The sequence below is a fragment of the Heteronotia binoei genome, chromosome 21 (assembly GCF_032191835.1).
Source record: "Heteronotia binoei isolate CCM8104 ecotype False Entrance Well chromosome 21, APGP_CSIRO_Hbin_v1, whole genome shotgun sequence".
NCBI classification, from domain to species: Eukaryota; Metazoa; Chordata; class Lepidosauria; order Squamata; family Gekkonidae; genus Heteronotia; species Heteronotia binoei.
Window position 1 is genome coordinate 6,696,070 of NC_083243.1, and position 25,054 is coordinate 6,721,123.

The 25,054-nt window shown below is 51.2% G+C and overlaps 1 protein-coding gene across 9 annotated transcripts in view; it reads left to right on the plus strand.

Moving 5' to 3' along the window:
- The window catches only part of TRIM9 (tripartite motif containing 9), a 116,000-nt gene that overhangs the window by 39,567 nt on the left and 51,379 nt on the right, over window positions 1-25,054 (plus strand). For all 9 annotated transcript variants that reach the window (XM_060261168.1, XM_060261160.1, XM_060261162.1 and 6 more), the window contains exons 2-3: window positions 1,719-1,814; window positions 3,986-4,108. In XM_060261168.1, the coding sequence (XP_060117151.1) occupies window positions 1,719-1,814; window positions 3,986-4,108 (219 nt within the window). The remainder of the gene's footprint in view (window positions 1-1,718; window positions 1,815-3,985; window positions 4,109-25,054) is intronic.

Below are 25,054 nucleotides of genomic sequence, written 5' to 3' on the forward strand. Positions count from 1 at the left end.
GAGAAGCCAAGTTGGATCAGGCCAATGGCTCATCCAGTCCAACACTCTGTGTCACACACTGGCCAAAGAAGAAGAAGAAGAAGAAGATATTGGATTTATATCCCGCCCTCCACTCCGAAGAGTCTCAGAGCGGCTCACAATCTCCTTTACCTTCCTCCCCCACAACAAACACCCTGTGAGGTGGGTGGGGCTGGAGAGGGCTCTCACAGCAGCTGCCCTTTCAAGGACAACCTCTGCCAGAGCTATGGCTGACCCAAGGCCATGCCAGCAGGTGCAAGTGGAGGAGTGGGGAATCAAACCCGGTTCTCCCAGATAAGAGTCCGCACACTTAACCACTACACCAAACTGGCTCTCCCCCAAGTGCCATCAGGAGGTCCACCAGTGGGGCCAGAAGCCCTTCCACTGTGCCCCCCAAGCACCAAGAATAGAAAGCATCACTTCCCCAGAAAAAAAGTTCCAACAATAAGTTGCGACTAAGAGCCACTGATGTACCTCTACTCCATATGCTTATACAATCCCCTCTTGAAGCTGTCTATGCTTGTAGCCGCCACCACCTCCTGTGGCAGTGAATTCCACATGTTAATCACCCTTTGGGTGAAGAAGGACTTCCTTTTATCCATTCTAACCCGACTGCTCAGCAATTTCATTGAATGCCCACAAGTTCTTGTATTGTGAGAAAGGGAGAAAAGGACTTCTTTCTCTATGTTCTCGATCCCATGCATAATCTTGTAATCCTCTTATCATGTCACCCCGCAGACTCCAGACTGCAAAGAGCAGTTCCCCCGGCTGCTTCGGAGGGTGGACTCCGTGGTATTAATAGACCTCTGAAATCCCTCTCCTCCTTAATCCCCTCTTTCTCCAGGTTCCTCCCCAAATCTCCAGGAATTCCCCAAACCCAGAGGTGGCAACCCTAGGAGCAGTGGACCACCTTCCGAACCTGAAAATCTACGTCTTTCTTAATTTGCAGCCCTTAATCTGAGCCTAAGCCTTCGCTCAGTAATCAGTTTGGTGTCGTGGTGAAGTGCGTGGACTCTTATCTGGGAGAACGAGGTTTGATTCCCCACTCCTCCATTGGCAGCTGCTGGAATGGCCTTGGGTCAGCCATAGCTCTGGCAGAGGTTGTCCTTGAAAGGGCAGCTGCTGTGAGAGCTCTCTCAGCCCCACCCACCTCACAGGGTGTCTGTTGTGGGGGAGGAAGGGAAAGGAGATTGTAGGCTGCTCTGAGACTCTGTCCTTGAAAGGGCAGCTGCTGTGAGAGCCCTCTCCAGCCCCAGCCACCTCACAGGGTGTCTGTTGTGGGGGAGGAAGGTAGAGGAGATTGTAGGCTGCTCTGAGACTCTGTCCTTGAACGGGCAGCTGCTGGAGAGCCCTCTCCAGCCCCACCCACCTCACAGGGTGTCTGTTGTGGGGGAGGAAGGTAGAGGAGATTGTAGGCCGCTCTGAGACCCTGTCCTTGAAAGGACAGCTGCTGTGAGAGCCCTCTCAGCCCCACCCACCTCACACGGTGTCTGTTGTGGGGGAGGAAGGTAGAGGAGATTGTAAGCCACTCTGAGACACTGACTCAGAGAGAAGAGCGGGAAATAAATCTGCAATTCTTCTTCGCAGTGCCTCTGTTCAGTTTTGCAATGTTGCAAACCCCCCCCCCCCAATCTAAGGGTCCTCTGAGAATGTGCAGAGTGTATTTGCATCCACTAATTCTCTTTCTTTCCTGCCTACAGAGCCAGTTGTCCCAGGCCCTGAACGGATTGTCGGACAGAGCAAAGGAAGCCAAAGAGTTCCTAGTGCAGCTGCGGAACATGGTGCAGCAAATCCAGGTAGGGCATGACCGGCCCCACCAGTGATGTCCGTTTTCCTTTCAGTAGTATCCTCTGAAGCATGGTGGGCAGGCAGGGGAATCTTCCCTCTCCTAATCAGGAGCCAACACACATGAGACTCTGGCAGCCACAAGAACAGGGCAGAGTTGCCATCTTCCAGGTGGGACCTGGAGTTCTGGAATTACAACTCCTCTCCAGATTACAGAGATCTGTTCCTCTGGAGGAAATGGCAGCGCTGGAGCGTGAACCAGGGGTGGCCGAACTGCGGCTCTTTCACACATATTACGTGGCTCTCAAAGCCCCCACTGCCCCGTCAGCCAACTTGGAGAAGGCATTTTTTTCCTTAAATAGCTTCTCCAAGCCAAGCCAGCTGGCAACTAGGAGTATGCATTTAAAGTTGCTTTCTTTCGACCTCTCTCCCCATCTATTTTCCTGTCTTGCGGCTCTCAAACATCTGACATTTATTCTGTGTGTCTCTTGCGTTAAGCAAGTTTGGCCACCCCGGGCTATAACATTCGCTCCAAACTCTGTGGCCTAACCACAACGTTCTCTAGAATATATTTTAAAGACTGGTGGGTCCGTATGGCCTCAGCCTCTCTGCCCTCTTGTTGATCCTCCAGAGGAACTGGTTAGCCAGTGTTTGAGACAGGATGCTGGACTTGATGGACCCTCACTGGTCTGATATAGCAGGGCTCTTCTGAGGTTCTTATGAAGGCCTCGGCCTCTATGCCCTGTTGTTGGTCCTCCAGAGGAACTGGTTGGTCAGTGTTTGAGACAGGAGGATGGACTAGATGGACCATTGGTCTGATCTAGCAGGGCTCTTCTGATGTTCTTATAAAGGCCTTGGCCTTTCTGCCTTGTGGTTGGCCGTCCACAGGAACTAGTTGGCCACTGTGTGAGACAGGATGCTGGACTAGATGGACCCTCACTGGTCTGATCCAGCAGGGCTCTTCTGATGTTCTTATGAAGGCCTCAGCCTCTCTGCCCTGTTGTTGGCCCTCCAGAGGAACTACGGTAGTTGGCCACTATGTGAGACAGCATTTTGGACTAGATGGACTCTCCCTCGTCTGATCCAGCAGGGTTTTTCTGATGTTCCCATGAAGGCCTCATCCTGTCTTACCTGTTGTTGGCCCTCCAAAGAAGTATGCTGGACTAGATGGACCCTCACTGGTCTGATCCAGCAGGACTCTTCTGATGTTCTTATGAAGGCCTCGGCCTCTCTGCTCTGCTGTTGGCCCTCCAGAGGAACTAGTTGACCACTGTGTGAGACAGGATGTTGGACTAGATGGACCCTCACTGGTCTGATCCAGCAGGGCTCTTCTGATGTTCTCATGAAGGCCTCAGCCTCTCTGCCCTGTTGTTGGCCCTCCAGAGGAACTACGGTAGTTGGCCTCTGTGTGAGACAGGATGCTGGACTAGATGGACCCTCACTGGTCTGATCCAGCAGGGTTCTTCTGATGTTCTCATGAAGGCCTCATCCTCTCTGCCCTGTTGTTGGCCGTGTGGGATAAATTATCTTCTCTTTCTTGGGCGAGCCAAGCCAGCTCCATTAGCTCCCCCGGCTCCAAGTCTGTGAAATGGGCATCTGGGGAATAAGAACATGAAGCGGAGGTGGGGATAGGTGAGATCATACCTCCGTGGCTCATCTTCCCAAGTGAGACGGTATGACGGGAGGCGCTGCAGGCCTCTCTGTTGTGGTGACTGATGGGCAGGGGTCGTTTTGTAGAAAAACAGGTGGCAGAGCTTATCAGCATAACTCATTAGCATATGCTGCTCCCAGCCAAAAGCAACCCAATGGAAGAAAGGAGAGCCCTGGGTGAGTGAGGCCTGCTTGGGCTGGCTAGAGATCCAGCCAGCCCAAGCAGGCCTCGCTCACCTGGGGCTCTCCTGGGGTTCTCCTGCCCTCCCAGCCCAAAATCACATAAGAAGTGGAGAAAGGGTGGCACGACCTTCCCCAGGGGTTATTGAGGACTGCTCAGGCCGTGGCAAAGCCCCTGGTGGCTGGCTGGCTGCCCGCTCTCCTAATGCAGGGATTGTTGTGCAGCTGCAGCCCCTATTCAATGGACAGGGTAGGCGGGGAGGAGGAGGGGGGGGGGGCGTCAGAAAGGTTGCGCTCCTGTCAGCTCCTGCTGAATCCGAGGCCTGCTGATGGGGATCTTCCCGCCCTGCAGGAGAACAGCGTGGAGTTCGAAGCCTGCCTGGTGGCTCAGTGCGACGCCTTGATCGACGCTCTCAACCGGAGGAAAGCCCAGCTGCTCACGCGGGTCAACAAGGAGCACGAGCACAAGCTGAAGGTGAGCCTGCGACGGCCTCCGCTGGGGAAATCAATACTGCGCATGCAATTCTGGGCTTTATCAACAGAAGTGTCGTGTCCAGATCATGTGAAGTGATGGTATCGCTTTACTCTGCTCTGGTGAGACCTCGCCTGGAGTCTTGGGTTCAGTTTGGGGCACCACATTTTAAGAAGGATCTAGACAAGCTGGAAGGGGTCCAGAGGAGGGCGACGAAGATGGTGAGGGGTCTGGAGACGGAGTCCTATGAGGAAAGGTTGAAGGAGCTGGGGATGTTTAGCCTGGAGAAGAGGCGGCTGGGAGGTGATATGATCACCATCTTCAGTGAAGGGCTGTCATATAGAAGATGGTCTGGAATTGTTTTCTGTGGCCCCGGAAGGTAGGACCGGAACCAGTGGGTTGAAATTAAAGCAAAAGAGTTTCCTGCTCAACATTAGGAAGAACTTCCTGACCGTTAGAGCGGTTCCTCAGTGGAACAGGCTTCCTCGGGAGGTGGTGGGCTCTCCTTCCTTGGAGGTTTTTAAACAGAGGCTAGATGGCCATCTGACAGCGATGAAGATCCTGTGAATTGAGGGGGAGGTGTTTGTGAGTTTCCTACATTGTGCAGGCAATTGGATTAGATGACCCTGGAGATCCTTTCCAGCTCTAGGATTCTATGATTCTATGACGGTTAGAGCGAATCCTCAACAGGCTTCCTCCTTGGGAGGTGGTAGGCTCTCCTTCCTTGGAGGTTTTTCAACAGAGGCTAGATGGCCATCTGACAGCAATGAAGATCCTGTGAATTGAGGGGGAGGTGTTTGTGAGTTCCCTGCATTGTGCAGACAATTGGATTAGATGATCCTAGAGATCCCTTCCAACTCTAGGATTCTATGATCCTATAAATCAAGGTAGTAGGAGGAACTGGTATACGTCTGGTAAGACTGCACCTGGAGTATTGTGTTCAGTTTTGGGTACCACATTTTAAGAAGGATCTAGACAAGCTGGAACGGGTCCAGAGGAGGGTGACGAAGATGGTGAGGGGTCTGGAGACCGAGTCCTATGAGGAAAGGCTGGGGATGTTTAGCCTGGAGAGGAGACAGCTGAGAGGTGATAGGATCACCATCTTCAAGTACTTGAAGGGCTGTCCTATAGAGGATGGGGTGGAATTGTTTTCTGTGCCCCCAGAAGGAAGGACCAGAACCAGTGGGTTGAAATTAAATCAAAAGGGTTTCTGGCGCAACATGAGGTAGAACTTCTTGACCATTAGACCGATTCCTCAGTGGAACAGGCTTCCTCGGGAGATGGTGGGCTCTCCTTCCTTAGAGGTTTTTAAACAGAGGCTAGAGGGCCATCTGACAGCAATGAGGATCCTGTGAATTGAGGGGGAGGTATTCGTGAGTTTCCTGCATTGTGCAGGGGGTTGGACTAGATGACCCTGGAGGTCCCTTCCAACTCTAACATTCTATGATCCTATAAATCAAGGTAGTGGGAGGAACTGGTGGATGTCTGGTAAGGCCTCATCTGGAGTATTGGATTCAGTTTTGGGCACCACATTTTAAGAAGGATATAGACAAGCTGGAACAGGTCCAGAGGAGGGCGACGAAGATGGTGAAGGGTCTGGAGACCAAGTTCTATGAGGAAAGGTTGAAGGATCTGGGCATGTTTAGCCTGGAGAGGAGACGGCTGAGAGGTGATATGATCACCATCTTCAAGTACTTGAAGGGCTGTCCTAAAGAGGATGGTGTGGAAATGTTTTCTTTGGCCCCAGAAGGTAGGACCAGAACCAATGGGTTGAAATTAAATCAAAAGAGTTTCTGGCTCAACATGAGGAAGAACTTCCTGACCATTAGAGCGATTCCTCCAGGCTAAACAGGCTTCCTCCTCGGGAGGTGGTGGGCTCTCCTTCCTTGGAGGTTTTTAAACAGAGGCTAGGTGGCCATCTGACAGCAATGTGGATCCTGTGCTAGAGGTTGGACTAGAAGCAGAGAAGCTAACCCTATGCCAGAGGAAACACCTGGACTGCCTGGGATGGCTCTCTGGAAGAATCTAGCGTTGCCAAGTCCAAGAAATATCTGGGGACTTTAGGAGTGGAACCAGGAGACATTGGGGGTGGAGCCAGGAGACATTGGGGGTGGAGCCAGGAGCAAGGTTGTGACAAGCATCATTGAACTCCAAAGGGAGTTCTGGCCATCACATTTAAACCGTCGGGGAGGGACGGTGGCTCAGTGGTAGAGCATCTGCTTGGTAAGCAGAAGGTCCCAGGTTCAATCCCTGGCATCTCCACTAAAAAGGGTCTAGGCAAGTAGGCGTGAAAACCTCAGCTTGAGACCCTGGAGAGCTGCTGCCAGTCAGGAGAGGGACGGTGGCTCAGTGGTAGAGCATCTGCTTGGTAAGCAGAAGGTCCCAGGTTCAATCCCTGGCATCTCCACTAAAAAGGGTCTAGGCAAGTAGGCATGAAAACCTCAGCTTGAGACCCTGGAGAGCTGCTGCCAGTCAGGGGAGGGACGGTGGCTCAGTGGTAGAGCATCTGCTTGGTAAGCAGAAGGTCCCAGGTTCGATCCCCAGCATCTCCAACTAAAGAGGGTCCCGGCAAGTAGGCATGCAAAACCTCAGCTTGAGACCCTGGAGAGCCGCTGCCAATCTGAGTAGACAAGACTGACTTTGATGGACCAAAGGTCTGATTCAGTATAAGGCAGCTTCATATGTTCATATGTTCATGTTCAAAAGGACCGCATGCCTTTGAACTGGCTTCCCTCTGCTGGAAATAATGAAGGAGAGGGGCGCCTTCTTTGGGGGCTCCTAGAATTGGACCTCCTGGTCCAAACTTTTTGAAACTTGGAGGGTCTTTTGAGGAGAGGCACCAGATGCTATACAGAGCCCCGTGGCGCAGAGTGGTGAAGCTGCAATTCAAACTCTCTGCTCATGACCTGAGTCCGATCCCCGGTGGAAGCTGGGTTCAGGTCACCGGCTCCAGGTCGACTCAGCCTCCCATCCTTCCGAGGTTGGTCAAATGAGTCCCCAGCTTGCTGGGGGGAAAGCGTAGAGGACTGGGGAAGGCAAGGGCAAACCACCCCGTCAAAAGTCTGCCGTGAAAAACGTCGTGATGCGACGTCACCCCAGAGTCAGAAATGACTGGTGCTTGCACAGGGGACGACCTTTACCTTTTCCCCAGATGCTTTGAGGCACGTGTGGTGCCTCTATCTAAAAAAAACCCAACAGCCACCCAGAGCCCCAGAAACCCACAGATCAATTCTCTATTTTACCCTATGGGAATCGGTCTCCGTAGGGTAAAATGGAGTGCCCAGCAGACATTTCCACCTCTCCCCCTCCCTGCCTGCTTTCTGATAACCCCGAAGTGGGGGGAGGGCCTCTGAACTGGGGGATCCCCTACCCCCAACTGGGGATTGGCGACCCTAAACGGACCCCCCCCCACGGCCCCCTCTAATTTGGACATGGCCAGGCCCTCCCCAGTCCAGAGAGAGCTGGAAGGCTGGCTCCTCTCCTGCCCACCCCTCTCCGAAAAGCTCCCAAGTTCACTGCTGGGAGAGGGGGAAGGGAGCGAGAGAACCACTCCGATGGATTAGAAGAGACCACAACAGGCCCTGGGAAGAAAGTGGGGGGGGGGGGAGGCTGAGGATTGCCATGGCGACCGTTGCCACAGCAACAGCCAAGGATGGATGGAGGAATGGCAGTTTTGCTCTCAGAGGAGCAGCGACCAATCAGTCGTGAGGAGAGGCCTTGAAGGGGGGAGAGGGGATGCCAGGGGGCTTGCCAACCTCCAGGTAGGGCCCGGAGTCCTCCCAGATTTATGCTGCTGAGGTCCGTCTGCCGTATCCTGCCCTCCCCGCGCTCCAGACCCCCAAACCTCCAGGAATTTCCCTACCCAGAGACAGGCCGGGCTCCAACAGTTACGGTTCCGGTGGCCTTTTCGAGGGCGGTTGTGGCTCTGGAAGGAGAACTGGGTTGCCAACTCTATTGAGAAATATCTGGAGATTTCTGGGGGTGGAGTTTGAGGCGGGTGAGCTTTGGGGAGAGGAGGGATATTTTATAGCGATGCCAGCCTCTGGGTGTGGCCTGAGGAGCCCTCAGAATTACAGCACATCTCCAGGCTACAGAGATCAGTTCCCCTGGAGAAAAGGGAAGGTTTGGAGGGTAGATTTTATGGCATCATGCCCAGGGCCGGTTTGCTCACTAGGCAAACTAGGTGGTCGACTATGGTGCTGGCTTGAACATAAGAACATAAGATGTTTATCAATTAAAAATAAATTCTTAAAAAAAAAAAGAACATAAGAGAAGCCATGTTAGATCAGGCCAATGGCTCATCCAGTCCAACATTCTGTGTCACACAGCGGCCAAATATATATACACACACACACGCACACACACACTGTGTATACACACACACACACACACACACACACTGTGGCTAATAGCCACTGATGGACCTCTGCTCCATATTTTTATCTAACCTCCTCTTGAAGGTGGCCATGCTTGTGGCCGCCACCACCTCCTGTGGCAGTGAATTCCACATGTTAATCACCCTTTGGGTGAAGAAGTACTTCCTTTTATCCGTTTTAACCTGACTGCTCAGCAATTTCATCGAATGCCCACGAGTTCTTGTATTGTGAGAAAGGGAGAAAAGTACCTCTTTCTCTACTTTCTCCATTCCATGCATTATCTTGTAAACCTCTATCATGTCACCCCGCAGTCGACGTTTCTCCAAGCTAAAGAGTCCCAAGCGTTTCAACCTTTCTTCATAGGGAAAGTGTTCCAGACCTTTACTCATTCTAGTTGCCCTTTTCTGGACTTTCTCCAATGCTATAATATCCTTTTTGAGGTGCGGTGACCAGAACTGCACACAGTACTCCAAATGAGACCGCACCATCGATTTATACAGGGGCATGGTGGGGGGGCGCCAAATTCGGGCTCCCCCCCTAGGCAAATGTCTAGTTTGCCTGCTCCCCAGCCTTTTCCTCCCTCCCCCACCAGATCTATTTCAACACCCAGGAATGGGCGGTCGAGTGCCGCGCTCCCGGGCTATCTAAAGGCGCCCTTCCCACGATCAGCTGATCGGCGGGTAAAGCCACGCAGCACGCTCACCGTCAGTGCCGGGGCAGGCCAGCAGCAGCGGGAAGGACCACGAAGGCTGCCGCTGCCTCTTCCCCACTTCCTGAATGGGATGGGAGGAGGCAGCACTGAGGCCGCCCTTTCAGGCTTCGTGGTCCTTCCCGCTGCTGCTGGCCTGCCCCAGCAAGAAGAAGAAGATCATATTGGATTTATATCCTGCCCTCCACTCTGAAGAGTCTCAGAGCGGCTCATAATCTCCTTTACCTTCCTCCCCCACAACAGACACCCAGTGAGGTTGATGAAGATATTGGATTTATATCCCGCCCTCCACTCCGAAGAGTCTCAGAGCGGCTCACAATCTCCTTTCCCTTCCTCCCCCACAACAGACACCCTGTGAGGTTCTTATGTGACACAGAGTGTTGGACTGGAGGGGCCACTGGCCTGATCCAACATGGCTTCTCTTATGTTCTTATGTGACACAGAGTGTTGGACTGGAAGGGCCACTGGCCTGATCCAACATGGCTTCTCTTATGTTCTTATGTGACACAGAGTGTTGGGCTGGATGGGCCACTGGCCTGATCCAACATGGCTTCTCTTATGTTCTTATGTGACACAGAGTGTTGGGCTGGATGGGCCACTGGCCTGATCCAACATGGCTTCTCTTATGTTCTTATGTGACACAGAGTGTTGGACTGGATGGGCCATTGGCCTGATCCATCATGGCTTCTCTTATGTTCTTATGTGACACAGAGTGTTGGACTGGAGGGGCCACTGGCCTGATCCAACATGGCTTCTCTTATGTTCTTATGTGACACAGAGTGTTGGACTGGAGGGGCCACTGGCCTGATCCAACATGGCTTCTCTTATGTTCTTATGTGACACAGAGTGTTGGACTGGATGGGCCATTGGCCTGATCCAACATGGCTTCTCTTATGTTCTTATGTGATGCAGAGTGTTGGACTGGATGGGCCATTGGCCTGATCCAACATGGCTTCTCTTATGTTCTTATGAGACACAGAGTGTTGGACTGGAGGGGCCATTGGCCTGATCCAACATGGCTTCTCTTATGTTCTTATGAGACACAGAGTGTTGGACTGGAGGGGCCATTGGCCTGATCCAACATGGCTTCTCTTATGTTCTTATGTGACACAGAGTGTTGGACTGGATGGGCCACTGGCCTGATCCAACATGGCTTCTCTTATGTTCTTATGAGACACAGAGTGTTGGACTGGAGGGGCCACTGGCCTGATCCAACATGGCTTCTCTTATGTTCTTATGTGACACAGAGTGTTGGGCTGGATGGGCCACTGGCCTGATCCAACATGGCTTCTCTTATGTTCTTATGTGACACAGAGTGTTGGGCTGGATGGGCCACTGGCCTGATCCAACATGGCTTCTCTTATGTTCTTATGTGACACAGAGTGTTGGACTGGATGGGCCATTGGCCTGATCCAACATGGCTTCTCTTATGTTCTTATGTGACACAGAGTGTTGGACTGGAGGGGCCACTGGCCTGATCCAACATGGCTTCTCTTATGTTCTTATGTGACACAGAGTGTTGGACTGGAGGGGCCACTGGCCTGATCCAACATGGCTTCTCTTATGTTCTTATGTGACACAGAGTGTTGGGCTGGATGGGCCACTGGCCTGATCCAACATGGCTTCTCTTATGTTCTTATGTGACACAGAGTGTTGGGCTGGATGGGCCACTGGCCTGATCCAACATGGCTTCTCTTATGTTCTTATGTGACACAGAGTGTTGGACTGGATGGGCCATTGGCCTGATCCAACATGGCTTCTCTTATGTTCTTATGTGATGCAGAGTGTTGGACTGGATGGGCCATTGGCCTGATCCAACATGGCTTCTCTTATGTTCTTATGAGACACAGAGTGTTGGACTGGAGGGGCCATTGGCCTGATCCAACATGGCTTCTCTTATGTTCTTATGAGACACAGAGTGTTGGACTGGAGGGGCCATTGGCCTGATCCAACATGGCTTCTCTTATGTTCTTATGTGACACAGAGTGTTGGACTGGATGGGCCACTGGCCTGATCCAACATGGCTTCTCTTATGTTCTTATGAGACACAGAGTGTTGGACTGGAGGGGCCATTGGCCTGATCCAACATGGCTTCTCTTATGTTCTTATGTGACACAGAGTGCTGGATTTATATCCCGCCCTCCACTCCGAAGAGTCTCAGAGCGGCTCACAATCTCCTTGAGTAAACCTCTATCATGTCACCCCGCAGTCGACGTTTCTCCAAGCTAAAGAGCCTAACTGCTCCCAAGGGTTATAGTGACCAAAAGTCACTAAATGCAATGTGCTGCAAATGTATAAATTTCTACATCGTTCACAATAATACATATATATCAAACAATACACAATACAAATATACTTCTGCAAAAAACACGCAATGCAAAGTAGAGTTCCAATGTACAGGTGGTTGACTTGATGTTCTGCTTTGAAGTGTCTTCCAGCAAAGGTAAGCTCTTCAATGGAGACCAGTCAATGTAACCACACTCCAAAGGGAAGGCAACTCCAAACTCTTCCTCCGCCAATAATCTATAACAGGGGTGGCCAACGGTAGCTCTCCAGATGTTTTTTTTGCCTACAACTCCCATCAGCCCCAGCCAGCATGGCCAATGGCTGGGGCTGATGGGAGTCGTTGGCAAAAAACATCTGGAGAGCGACCGTTGGCCACCCCTGATTCATGACACCTCATTTAGTACATTTACAACTAGACTCAAAAGGCTCTGTTTTTTATTCACAAACCGGCCCCAGCTCAGAAAACGGCCTTGAACTCTGCTTTGTATTAAAGGGACTGCACACCTTTTTAAATGCCTTCCCTCCGTTGGAAACAATGAAGGATAGGGGCACCTTCTTTGGGGGCTCATAGAATTGGACCCCCTGGCCCAATCTTTTTGAAACCTGGAGCGTATTTGGGGAAGAGGCACTGGATGCTATGCTGAAAATTTGGTGCTTCTACCTAAAAAAACCCCCAGTCCTTCTCCCTTAAAGCCCCGGATACTCGTGGACCAATTCTCCATTATTTCCTATGGGAAATATCTCCATAGGGCAGGGGTGACCTCCATAGGGCAGGGGTGACCAACAGTAGCTCTCCAGATGTTTTTTTGCCTACAACTCCCATCAGCCCCAGCCATTGGCCATGCTGGCTGGGGCTGATGGGAGTCGTAGGCAAAAAACGTCTGGGCAGCTACCGTTGGCCACCCCCTGCCATAGGGAATAATAGCGTTCCCAGCAGACATAAAGGGACTGCACACCTTTTTAAATGCCTTCCCTCCATTGGAAACGATGATATATGACCCTGAAGCGGGGGGCGGGCTCCAAACCGGGGGATCCCCTGCCCCCACCTGGGGATTGGCAACCCTATAAGCCGGAGACCTTTCCCTGCTGGGACTGTATAGGGCCGCAAGCCAAGAAACGTTTTCAAGTCCAGTGGAATACGTTTGTGCCCACTCAGCAGAAACACTTCCCTCCCCAGGCTCCCCCCCCCCCGCCCCACCTCCTCCCTCCGCACGCATGAGAGCATCCAGCCCAGCACAAAAGGCCTCTCCGCCTTCTATTAGGCCTTGATCCGCCAGAGCACTGCTGGCCTTTCCAGAGCGGAGGGGAGCAGAGCTGCTTTTAAAGCCGAGTGGCTCAGCCGTCCTCCCAGCTGGGCAAGAGAGCAATTGAGGTCAGCGCAAGGTCTTTGCTGCCTGAGGCGGGGGACGCGGAGAGCGCATCCCAGAACACCTCTCACCATGAAGTAGCCGCGCCTCGGCTCTTGGAGGGACCTTGACAGACAGGATTGCCAAGTCCAATTCAAGAAAGATCCGGGGACTTTGGGGGACTCTTATGTTCTTATGTGACAGAGTGTTGGACTGGATGGGCCATTGGCCTGATCCAACATGGCTTCTCTTATGTTCTTACGTGACACAGAGTGTTGGCCTGGATGGGCCACTGGCCTGATCCAACACGGCTTCTCTTCTGTTCTTATGTGACACAGAGTGTTGGACTGGAGGGGCCATTGGCCTGATCCAACAGGGCTTCTCTTATGTTCTTATGTGACACAGAGTGTTGGACTGGATGGGCCATTGGCCTGATCCAACATGGCCTCTCTTATGTACTTATGACACAGAGCGTTGGACTGGATGGGCCAGTGGCCTGATCCAACATGGTTTCTCTTATGTTCTTATGTGACACAGAGTGTTGGACTGGAGGGGCCATTGGCCTGATTCAACACGGCTTCTCTTCTGTTCTTATGTGACACAGAGTGTTGGACTGGAGGGGCCATTGGCCTGATCCAACAGGGCTTCTCTTATGTTCTTATGTGACACAGAGTGTTGGACTGGAGGGGCCATTGGCCTGATCCAACAAGGCTTCTCTTATGTTCTTATGTGACACAGAGTGTTGGACTGGATGGGCCATTGGCCTGATCCAACATAGCTTCTCTTATGTTCTTATGTGACACAGAGTGTTGGACTGGATGGGCCATTGGCCTGATCCAACAGGGCTTCTCTTATGTTCTTATGAGACACAGAGTGTTGGACTGGATGGGCCATTGGCCTGATCCAACATGGCTTCTCTTATATTCTTCTGTGACACAGAGTGTTGGACTGGAGGGGCCATTGGCCTGATCCAACATGGCTTCTCTTATGTTCTTATGTGACACAGAGTGTTGGACTGGATGGGCCATTGGCCTGATCCAACATGGCTTCTCTTATGTTCTTATGTGACACAGAGTGGTGGACTGGATGGGCCACTGGCCTGATCCAACAGGGCTTCTCTTCTGTTCTTATGTGACACAGAGTGTTGGACTGGAGGGGCCACTGGCCTGATCCAACAGGGCTTTTCTTATTTTCTTATGTGACACAGAGTGTTGGACTGGAGGGGCCATTGGCCTGACCCAACATGGCTCTTCTTATGTTCTTTTTTAAATAATATAAATGAAATGAAACTTTCCCAAAGTTGGGATGAGTCTTGACAGTATTAAGGCTTAGGCAAGAATATACAAATATCAGTTATGCCACATTCAATAACTAAAAGCAGCTATGAACCTTGTTCGAGTGAAACTTTACGTTTCCAACATCAAGTACATTAAAAACATACCTTTAATAAATATTGCTAATCACTTCCAGTTGAGAGCCATAAAGTTTGTCCAATGCAAGATAATCTAGATAGGGGGACCAAGTTGTGAAAAAGGTGGACTCATAAAACTCTGAGTCCTGTTTCTTTAATGAGTCATTTCCTGAACTTTTATGCGCCAATCGTCTGTTGATAGTTGTTTTGAAGATTTCCATTTCGATGCTGTTTCCAAACGCGCCGCTGCGCATAATTTCTCTAGCAGTTTGTAATTGTGAAAAGTTTTCTAAAAGGCATGCCCAAATATTTAAAATAAAACGTTCAGATTTTCAGAGGGATAGGAACATGTAGAATAGCATGCGGTTTGCTTTGAATAGATTTCCGAAACTTTTGAACGTTTTGGCATCGCCGCCAGCAGCGAAGCCGGCTCCCAATTGAGTTGCAGCCATTCCAACCGTTTTTGGAGAAAGAACGATGCATATGGTGGAGTTTAACAGGGGTAACATACCGCCTAGAGACTGTTTTAAATAGCTGAGTCCTGATTTCAATGTTTGGAGCTGAAAAAGTATGTGACTTCCATGATTTTTGCCAGTTATCTAAAGTTAGGTTACATCCTAAATCCTTATGCCATAGTCGTGTATATTTGGGAGCTTCACTGAAAGTAAAATTTTGCAGAGGGTGGATATAGCTTTTCTTCGCAATAGGTGGGGTTTTGTAATCAGCGTTTCAAAAGGGGTTAGTTTTTGTTTCCGTCTATGTTTAAGCTCTGGGTCAATGTTCTTACGTTCTTAAGGAAGGAGGGAAAGGAAGGAATCACTGTGGCCGTTTTCCCACCGACCTTACTCCGGAGCGACGTCCCTCTTCACCGCGCAGCGTCTGCGCGGATTTCCCACCAACTGCTGCGCACAACCAGGAAGTGCCGCGGCTTTTGCATCGCAGATGTAAACCGCTAAAAACCAGTTTACATCTGCGACGCAAAAGCCGCGGCTCTTCCTGGTTGTGCGCAGCAGTTGGTGGGAAATCCGCGCAGACGCTGCGCGGTGAAGAGGGACGTCGCTCCGGAGCAAGGTCGGTGGGAAAACGGCCTGTATGTCGCTTTGCTTCACTTTCTCCTACTACTAGAGGAAGGGAGAAAAATTAAGCTGCTTTTTAGCCTGCGATATTGGATTAACGCTCTTTTGTGCTGGTGGAAATGTATGTCAGGTAAAGTAGGTCAGACTGGCAATGCCCAGCGGTTGGGAAGGCCGGGGCCCTGCATGCCGACCGTGATCGTCCTGGGGCTTTTGTAGCTTGACCCACTGCATGAAAGGCAGAGCTTCAACGGGGAGAAGAGAAAAGAGCTCACTGCTCCTCAGCGGCGGAGCGGGCGGAGTGCATGCCTACAAGTCCCCGGACTTCCCCTGCTCAAAGGGTCTCTAAAGCACTAACCCTACCTCACAAGGCTGTTGTGAACATTACCGAAGGAGTGCGGAGCACTTTATAAAGGTAAAGGTCGTCCCCTGTGCAAGCACCAGTCGTTTCCGACTCTGGGGTGACGTTGCTTTCACAACGTTTTCACGGCAGACTTTTGACGGGGTGGTTTGCCCTTGCCTTCCCCAGTCCTCTACGCTTTCCCCCCAGCAAGCAGGGGACTCATTTGACCAACCTCGGAAGGATGAGTCAACCTCGAGCCGGCTACCTGAAAACCCAGCTTCCGCTGGGGATCGAACTCCGGTCATGAGCAGAGAGCTCGGACTGCTGTACTCTAGCTTTACCACTCTGCGCCACGGGGTTCTTGGCCTGGCCAGTCCCAAATTCTGGACTTAGATGCGGAAGAGATGAAGTTCTCTGGGGACTTCTCGGTTTGTTCAGCTGGAGGGGCATTCCCTTGTGAGGAATGCACCGCTCTTCCTATTACGTCAAACTCTAAAAATAGTAGGAAACAGGCGTGCTTGCAGACGCCTGCAGCTATTCTTGGAACTTCAGGCCAGTTTTCCGATGCAAATTGTGTCTTGCAGGGAGGTGATGAGCCAAATGGTTTCTGACGGGTGCTAATTAGCAGCAAAGAGTCGACTTGGGGAGTCTCTGGTGCCCAAAGAGGCACAAGGAGATGAGGATTCCACTGGGTGAGAATACTTTGGGGGCTTTCAGCCTTTTGCTCAGCTCTGTATAATGTCCTCTTTCGAATCCCCCACCCAAGTCAGCTCCATAGGAACATCAGAAGAGCCCTGCTGGATCAGACCAATCAGGTCTGTCTAGTCCAGCCTCCTGTCTCACACAGCTGCTAACCACTTCCTCTGGAGGGCCAACAACAGGGCGGAGAGGCCGAGGCCTTCCCATGAGAAGAACATCAGAAGAGTCCTGCTGGATCAGACTAGTGAGGGTCCACCTAGTACAGCCTCCTGTCCCATGCAGTGGCCAGCCAGTTCCTCTAGAAGGCCAACAACAGGGCAGAGAGGCCAAGGCCTTCCCCTGATAAGAACATCAGAAGAGCTCTGCTGGATCAGACCAGGGAGGGTCCATCTAGTCCAGCCTCCTGTCTCACACAGAGGTCAGCCAGTTCCTCTGGAGGGCCAACAACAGGGCAGAGAGGCCGAGGCCTTCCCCTGAGAAGAACATCAGAAGAGCCCTGATGGATCAGACCAGGGAGGGTCTATCTAGTCCAGCTTCCTGTCTCACACAGAGGTCAGCCAGTTTCTCTGAAGGGCCAACAACAGGGCAGAGAGGCCGAGGCCTTCCCTTGAGAAGAACATCAGAAGAGCTCTGCTGGATCAGACCTCTGAGGTTCCATCTAGTCCAGCATCCTGTCTCATGCAGTAGCCAGCCAGTTCCTCTGAAGGGCCAACTATAGGACAGAGAAGCCGAGGCCTTCCCCTGAGAAGAACATCAGAAGAGCCCTGCTGGATCAGATCAGTGAGGGTCTATCTAGTCCAGCTTCCTGTCTCACACCGAGGTCAGCCAGTTTCTCTGAAGGGCTAACAACAGGGCAGAGAGGCCGAGGCCTTCCCCTGAGAAGAACATCAGAAGAGCTCTGCTGGATCAGACCAGTGAGGTTCCATCTAGTCCAGCATCCAGTTCCCCTGGAGGGCCAGCAATAGGGCAGAGAGGCCAAGGTCTTCATAAGAACATTAGAAGAGCCTCGCTGGATCAGACCAGTGAGGTTCCATCTAGTCCAGCATCCAGTTCCTCTGAAGGGCCAACAACAGGGCAGAGAGGCCGAGGTCTTCCCCTGAGAAGAACATCAGAAGAGCCCTGCTGGATCAGACTAGTGAGGGTCCATCTAGTCCAGCATCCTGTCTCACAAAGTGGCCAACCAGTTCCTCTGGAAGGCCAACAGCAGAGCAGAGAGGCTGAGGCCTTCATAAGAACACCAGAAGAGCTCCGCTGGATCTGAGCAGTGGTCTATCTACTCCAGCCTCCTTTCTCACACAGTGGCCACTCAGTTCCTTTGGAGGTCCAGCAACAGAGCAGAGAGGCCAAGGCCTTCATTAGACACAAGAAGAGCCCTGCTGGATCAGACCAGTGAGGGTCCATCTAAGCCAGCCTCCTGTCTCACACAGTGGCCAACCGGTTCCTCTGGAGGGCCAACAACAGGGCATGGAGACCAAGGCTTTCGCCTGATGTTGCCTCCTGGCTCTGGGATTCAGAGGTTTAGTGCCTCTGAATGTGGAGGTTCCCCTCAGTCAGTCACCGGGGCTAGCAGCCACTGATAGAGCTCTCTCTTCCATGAATATATTTCAATCCCCTTCTTAAAGCTGTCTATGCCTGTGGCCACCGCTGCATCCACATTTGAATCGCTCTCTGTGCAAAGCTCTACTGCCCAGCAGCCGCTTCCTGGCTTGGGAGAAACCAGACACTGGCCTTGTGTTGGGTCTGGACTCTCCAGGCCGGGATAGGGTTGCCAAGGGGAGGGACGGTGGCTCAGTGGTAGAGCATCTGCTTGGGAAGCAGAAGGTCCCAGGTTCAATCCCCGGCATCTCCAAAAAAGGATCCAGGCTAATAGGTGTGGAAAACCTCAGCTTGAGACCCTGGAGAGCCATGAATGGGGGTGTGGCTCAGGGGTAGAGCATCTGCTTGGTAAGCAAAAGGTCCCAGGTTCAATCCTTGGCATCTCCAAAAAAGGGTCCAGGCAAATAGGTGTGAAAAACCTCAGCTTGAGACCCTGGAGAGCCATGAATGGGGGTGTGGCTCAGGGGTAGAGCATCTGCTTGGTAAGCAAAAGGTCCCAGGTTCAATCCTTGGCATCTCCAAAAAAGGGTCCAGGCAAATAGGTGTGAAAAACCTCAGCTTGAGACCCTGGAGAGCCGCTGCCAGTCTGAGAAGACAATACTGACTTTGATGGACCCAGGGTCTGATTCAGTATAAGGCAGCTTCATAAGTCCAATTCAAGAAATATCTGGGGATTTTGGGGGTGGAGCCAGGAGACTTTGGGGGTGGAGCCAGGAGCCAGGTTGTGACAAGCGTGCTTGAACTCCAAAGGGAGTTCTGGCCATCTCATTCAAAGGGACTGCACACCTTTTAAACGCCTTCCCGCCATTGAAAATAATGAAGGACAGGGGCACCTTCTTTGGGGGCTCATAGAATTGGAACCCCTGGTCCAATCTTTTTGAAACTTGGAAGGTATTTTGGGGAGAGGGAAGGAATGCTATGCTGAAAATGTGATGCCTCTACGTCAAGAAACAGCCCCCCCCACGAGTCCCAGATACCTGCAGATTAATTCTCCTTTATACCCTAAGGGAATAATGGAGTCCCAGCAGACATTTCCTTCCGCAAACTGGGGGATCCCCTGCCCCCACCTGGGGATTAGGTGAAGATACACAATATGCTACACAGAGGAAGGAAGTTGCAACCAAATAAATCAAATTGCATCCCAATTAACTTGCTGACCAGATGGAGGCAGCAGCTTTCCGAATTTGTGCATAAATTTGTGAAAGATTTGAACGTTGTGAATATTTTCTACATATATACTGCAAGTTTTGCAAGTCGCTCCCTGGAGGAAGGACCTGGCTATCCGAAACGGGCTTTACTCTGCTAGCAGGGCCCGTTGGAGCTCTTTCTGGATTTATGATTTGGACTTATTTATTATTTGGTCTATTTGCACACTGTTGTATATATGCATAAACGTGCACATGCGGAATGTAAAATGATGAGGCTGATGAAATGCACTTTTTTCCTCGTATGAATTACATTTTGTAATAATATTCTTCAAAGAGCGGTTTTGATTTATTTGGTTCCCACCTGGGGATTGGCAACCTTAGGCCAGGATTACAACCTTTCTCTGTCCTTGACCGGCCGGTTTCCTTCACATGGAGGGCTCAAGCTTTCACTGGGCCTGTGATTGATACATTTGGGGCCCCGTGGAGCAGATGGCAGATCCCTTGAGAATGTGTCATCTCCACGAGGAGCGCCAGCAGTTTCATTATCTGGGGAGAGCAGGACCCTCGGCTTAAGCTGTAAAGAAGATAAGGCGATAAATGATGGTTCTCCCCCCCCCCCCCGCCCCCAATCCCGTATCTCTCATCTCTCACTTGGGGCCGCTCTCCAAGACATCTTGGGAAGGGAAGAGACAGACAGTTTTCGTGATGCGCCTCCGGACTGCGGATTTCTCAGCGAATTCTTCACGGCCAGGGCTTTTTTGGTATTTATTTATATTGTAGATAATTTATATTCCGCACTTTCCCGGATGGGCTCAGGGTTGATAACAACATTTTTAAAACTGTAAAACAGCAATTAAAACCGATAAAGGCAAACAATACAATTTGGCGGCTCGGTTCGGCACATCACAATATACTGAATATCAGATATCAACTCAGTATTTCAGAAGAGATGGTTTTGCAGCCTAGGGTCAGCCGATGGAAGAAGAAGAAGAAGAAGATATTGGATTTATATCCCGCCCTCCACTCCGAAGAGTCTCAGAGCGGCTCACAATCTCCTTTCCCTTCCTCCCCCACAACAGACACCCTGTGAGGTGGGTGGGGCTGGAGAGGGCTCTCACAGCAGCTGCCCTTTCAAGGACAACCTCTGCCAGAGCTATGGCTAACACAAGGCCATGCTAGCAGGTGCAAGTGGAGGAGCGGGAATCAAACCCAGTTCTCCCAGATAAGAGTCCGCACACTTAACCACTACACCAAACTGGAATAGGACGCCCGTCGCCTCAACCGAATGCCTGGTGGAATAAGAACATAAGAGAAGCCCTGTTGGATCAGGCCAGTGGCCCCTCCAGTCCAACACTCTGTGTCACATAAGAACATAAGAGAAGCCTTGTTGGATCAGGCCAATGGCCCCTCCTGTCCAACACTCTGTGTCACATAAGAACATAAGAGAAGCCATGTTGGATCAAGCCAGTGGCCCCTCCAGTCCAACACTCCGTGTCACAGAAGAACATAAGAGAAGCCATGTTGGATCAGGCCAGTGGCCCCTCCAGTCCAACACTCTGTGTCACATAAGAACATAAAAGAAGCCATGTTGGATCAGGCCAGTGGCCCCTCCAGTCCAACACTCTGTGTCACATAAGAACATAAGAGAAGCCATGTTGGATCAGGCCAATGGCCCCTCCAGTCCAACACTCTGTGTCACATAAGAACAGAAGAGAAGCCATGTTGGATCAGGTCAATGGCCCATCCAGTCCAACACTCTGGGTCACACAGTGGGTGAAGAAGTACCTCCTTTTATCCGTTCTAACCCGACTGCTCAGCAATTTCATTGAATGCCCACGAGTTCTTGTATTGTGAGAAAGGGAGAAAAGGACTTCTTTCTCTACTTTCTCCATCCCATGCATTATCTTGTAAACCTCTATCATGTCACCCCGCAGTCGACGTTTCTCCAAGCTAAAGAGCCCCAAGTGTTTTAACCTTTCTTAATAGGGAAAGTGTTCCAACCCTGTAATCATTCTAGTTGCCCTTTTCTGCACTTTTCCCAATGCTATAATATCCTTTTTGAGCTCCGTCTTACAGGCCCCACGAAAAGCTAACAATTCAGTAAGGGCCCGGATCTCTGAGGGGAGCTGATTCCACCAGGCTGGGGCCAAGGCTGAAAAGGCCCTGATCGAGGCTAGTCGGTTGTCCTTCGGGCCAGAGATGGTCAGCAGATGTTGAGTGCCAGATTGTAGTGTTCTCTGGGGCATATATGGGGAGCAGGAACGCCTTTGCTTATTAGGCCACGCCTCCTTGATGTAGCCAATCCTCTAAGAGCTTTCAGGTGGGGGCAGGGGATCCCCTGCTTTGGTGGCCTTCCCCCTGCTTCAGGGTCATCAGAAAGCAGGGGGGGGGAGGGGGGAGGGAAATTATTCCCCATGGAGACTGATTCCCATAGGGAATAATGGAGAATTGATCTGTGGGTACCTGGGGCTCTGGGAGGGGGCTGTTATTTGCATTAGAGACACCAGATTTTCAGCATAGCTTCCGGTGCCTCTCCTCAAAACACCAGCCAAGTTTCAAAAAGATTGGACCAGGGGGTCAAATTCTATGAGCCCATGAAAGAAGGTGCTCTCTATCCATTATTTCCAATGGAGGGAAGGTGTTTAAAAGGTGTGTGGTCCCTTTAACTGTGTTTGCCAGAACTCCTTTTGGAATTCAGTGATGCTTGTCACACCCTTGCTCCTGGCTCCACCCCCAGTGTCTCCTGGCTCCACCCCCAAAGTCGCCAGATATTTCTTGAACTGGACTTAGGAACCGTAGAGATCAGGCATTTAAAAGAAACGATCCCTTTAAATGTGATGGCCAGAACTCCCTCTGGAGATCACTTGTGCTTGCTGCAACCTTGCTCCTGGCCCCACCCCCAAAGTCTCCTGGCCCCACCCCCAAAGTCCCCAGAGATTTCTTGATTCGGACCTGGCAACCCCAAGACATTGACAAATATACATCGACATGGAATCTAGTGCCCCTTTGCAAGGGCAGAAGGGCATGACACCATTTTTGTGAATAAAAATGCAATGAAAATAATATTTGACCGTCAACTCGCTGTCCTTTATTTGCTGGTGAGAGCTAGAAAGGAGCGGTCTGCTCTGGATGGCGTTAATGGCTGGGGGGCCTCTGGCTGCGGCCGCCTGCCTCTCATGCAGCGGTTTCAATTCCCAAGGCCTCCCTCCGCTGCAAAAAGAAATCGCACAATGCGAGTGAACGGCCGTCGCTGTTTTCGAGACCCGCTAAAGTCCATAGGGCAGTTGCCGTTGCTGATTCATCGTAGAGAAAGGGCTCCTCCTACTGCCTATAAGCAGTACTACAACAAATTGAAAGATCCAAGCGGGCAGCCGTGGTGATCGGAAGCAGTCGAACAAAGCAGGAGTCAAGTGGTACCTTTAAGACCCACCCATTTTTATTGAGAACGGAAGCTTTCATGCATGTATTGAACCCATCTCCCATTGTCATTGACAGACAGTCTCACATTTGGGCATACTGCTGTTTTGTTGCTTTCGCACGCTCCTGCTACTCAGCTCAAAGGTTTGCTCAAGTTGTTAATTTGGCTATTCTGTCGTTGGACCATTTTACATTCTAAACCCCTGCCTACCGGATAATTTCACTTCACTGTCTTTGGTTCTTAAATCTGTACCATGTTGCATTCTGGGCCACTGCCTACCAGCTCTGTGTGGCTCTGCTCAGCTCTGTATGGCTTTGCTCACTGTGCCGGATTCCTCGTCTGAGGAAGTGTGCTTAAGAGCACACGAAAGCTGACGTTCTCAATAAAAATGGGTTGGTCTTCAAGGTGATACTTGACTCCTGCTTTGTACAACAAATTGAGATTCTCGTGCAGGGTGGCCAAATTGTGGCTTGGGAGCCACATGTGGCCCCTTTTTTTGAGTTAGAGGCACCAGATTTTCAGCATAACATCCAGTGGTTGGTGACCCTAGAAGAAGAAGAAGAAGATATTGGATTTATATCCCGCCCTCCACTCCGAGGAGTCTCAGAGCGGCTCACAATCTCCTTTCCCTTCCTCCCCCACAACAGACACCCTGTGAGGTAGATGAAGATATTGGATTTATATCCCGCCCTCCACTCTGAAGAGTCTCAGAGCGGCTCACAATATCCTTTACGTTCCCCACCCCCACAACAGACACCCTGTGAGGTAGATGAAGATATTGGATTTATATCCCGCCCTCCACTCCGAGGAGTCTCAGAGCGGCTTACAATCTCCTTTCCTTTCCTCCCCCACAACAGACACCCTGTGAGGTAGATGAAGATATTGGATTTATATCCCGCCCTCCACTCCGAGGAGTCTCAGAGCGGCTCACAATCTCCTTTCCCTTCCTCCCCCACAACAGACACCCTGTGAGGTAGATGAAGATATTGGATTTATATCCCGCCCTCCACTCCAAAGAGTCTCAGAGCGGCTTACAATCTCCTTTCCCTTCCTCCCCCCCAACAGACACCCTGTGAGGTAGATGAAGATATTGGATTTATATCCCGCCCTCCACTCCAAAGAGTCTCAGAGCGGCTCAAATATCCTTTACGTTTCCCACCCCCCACAACAGACACCCTGTGAGGTAGATGAAGATATTGGATTTATATCCCGCCCTCCACTCCGAGGAGTCTCAGAGCGGCTCACAATATCCTTTACGTTCCCCACCCCCACAACAGACACCCTGTGAGGTAGATGAAGATATTGGATTTATATCCCGCCCTCCACTCTGAAGAGTCTCAGAGCGGCTCACAATCTTCTTTACCTTCCCCCTCACACACAACAGACACCCTGTGAGGTAGATGAAGATATTGGATTTATATCCCGCCCTCCACTCCAAAGAGTCTCAGAGCGGCTCACAATCTCCTTTCCCTTCCTCCCCCACAACAGACACCCTGTGAGGTAGATGAAGATATTGGATTTATATCCCGCCCTCCACTCCGAAGAGTCTCAGAGCGGCTCACAATCTCCTTTACCTTCCCCCCCCCCCACAACAGACACCTTGCGAGGTAGATGAAGATATTGGATTTATATCCCGCCCTCCACTCCGAAGAGTCTCAGAGTGGCGCACAATCTCCTTTCCCTTCCTCCCCCACAACAGACACCCTGTGAGGTGGGTGGGGCTAAGAGAGCTCTTACAGCAGCTGCCCTTTCAAGGACAACCTCTGCCAGGGCTATGGCTGACCCGAGGCCATTCCAGCAGGTGCAAGTGGAGGAGCGGGGAATCAAACCCGGTTCTCCCAGATAAGAGTCCGCACACTTAACCACGACACCAAACTGGCTCTAGAGTGGGGGGGAGACTGGCTTGAGGCCTTGTTTGAATACACCGCTTTCCTCTCTGTTCAGTGAATTATGGGCTCTGTCGCAGGTGGAAAATGGCTTTTCTAATCCTTGCTCGAGATCTCCAGTTTCCCCACAATTGCGCATTCGAAGCACAGAAGCCGAGCTGACGTCTGTTGTGCCCTCTGAGAGAAAGAGAGAGAGGGAGCACAGAGAGTCAGGAGGGAAGGATCCTGGCTTACAAACTGGAAGGCTGAGGACAGAGACTCAGGGAAGGGCAGGAGTGCACTCTCCTCCTCCTCAGGTTGCCAACCTCCAGGCAGGAGCTGGAAAACTCCCAGAATCACAGCTGGTCTCCAGGCCGCCCAGACCAGTTCCCCTGGAGAGCGGATCTCTGCTTTGGAGGGTGGGCACTCTCTAAGCCCCCTCCTCCCTAGTAAGGTTCCCAACATTCAGGTGGGTTACAGAGCTCTCAGGACCAGGGATCATTTGGTGGAAAAAGAGGTGCCGGAGCTCATTAGCACAACTCATTTGCATCTGCCACACATCCCTAACATCACCAGGAGGTGTGCTAAATTCTATCCGCTCAGCCTCTACCTTCAAATGCTTCTTCTTGAACTAGAATTGTCATCAGGAAACTTTCCTCCCATCATACTTTTTAAAGTA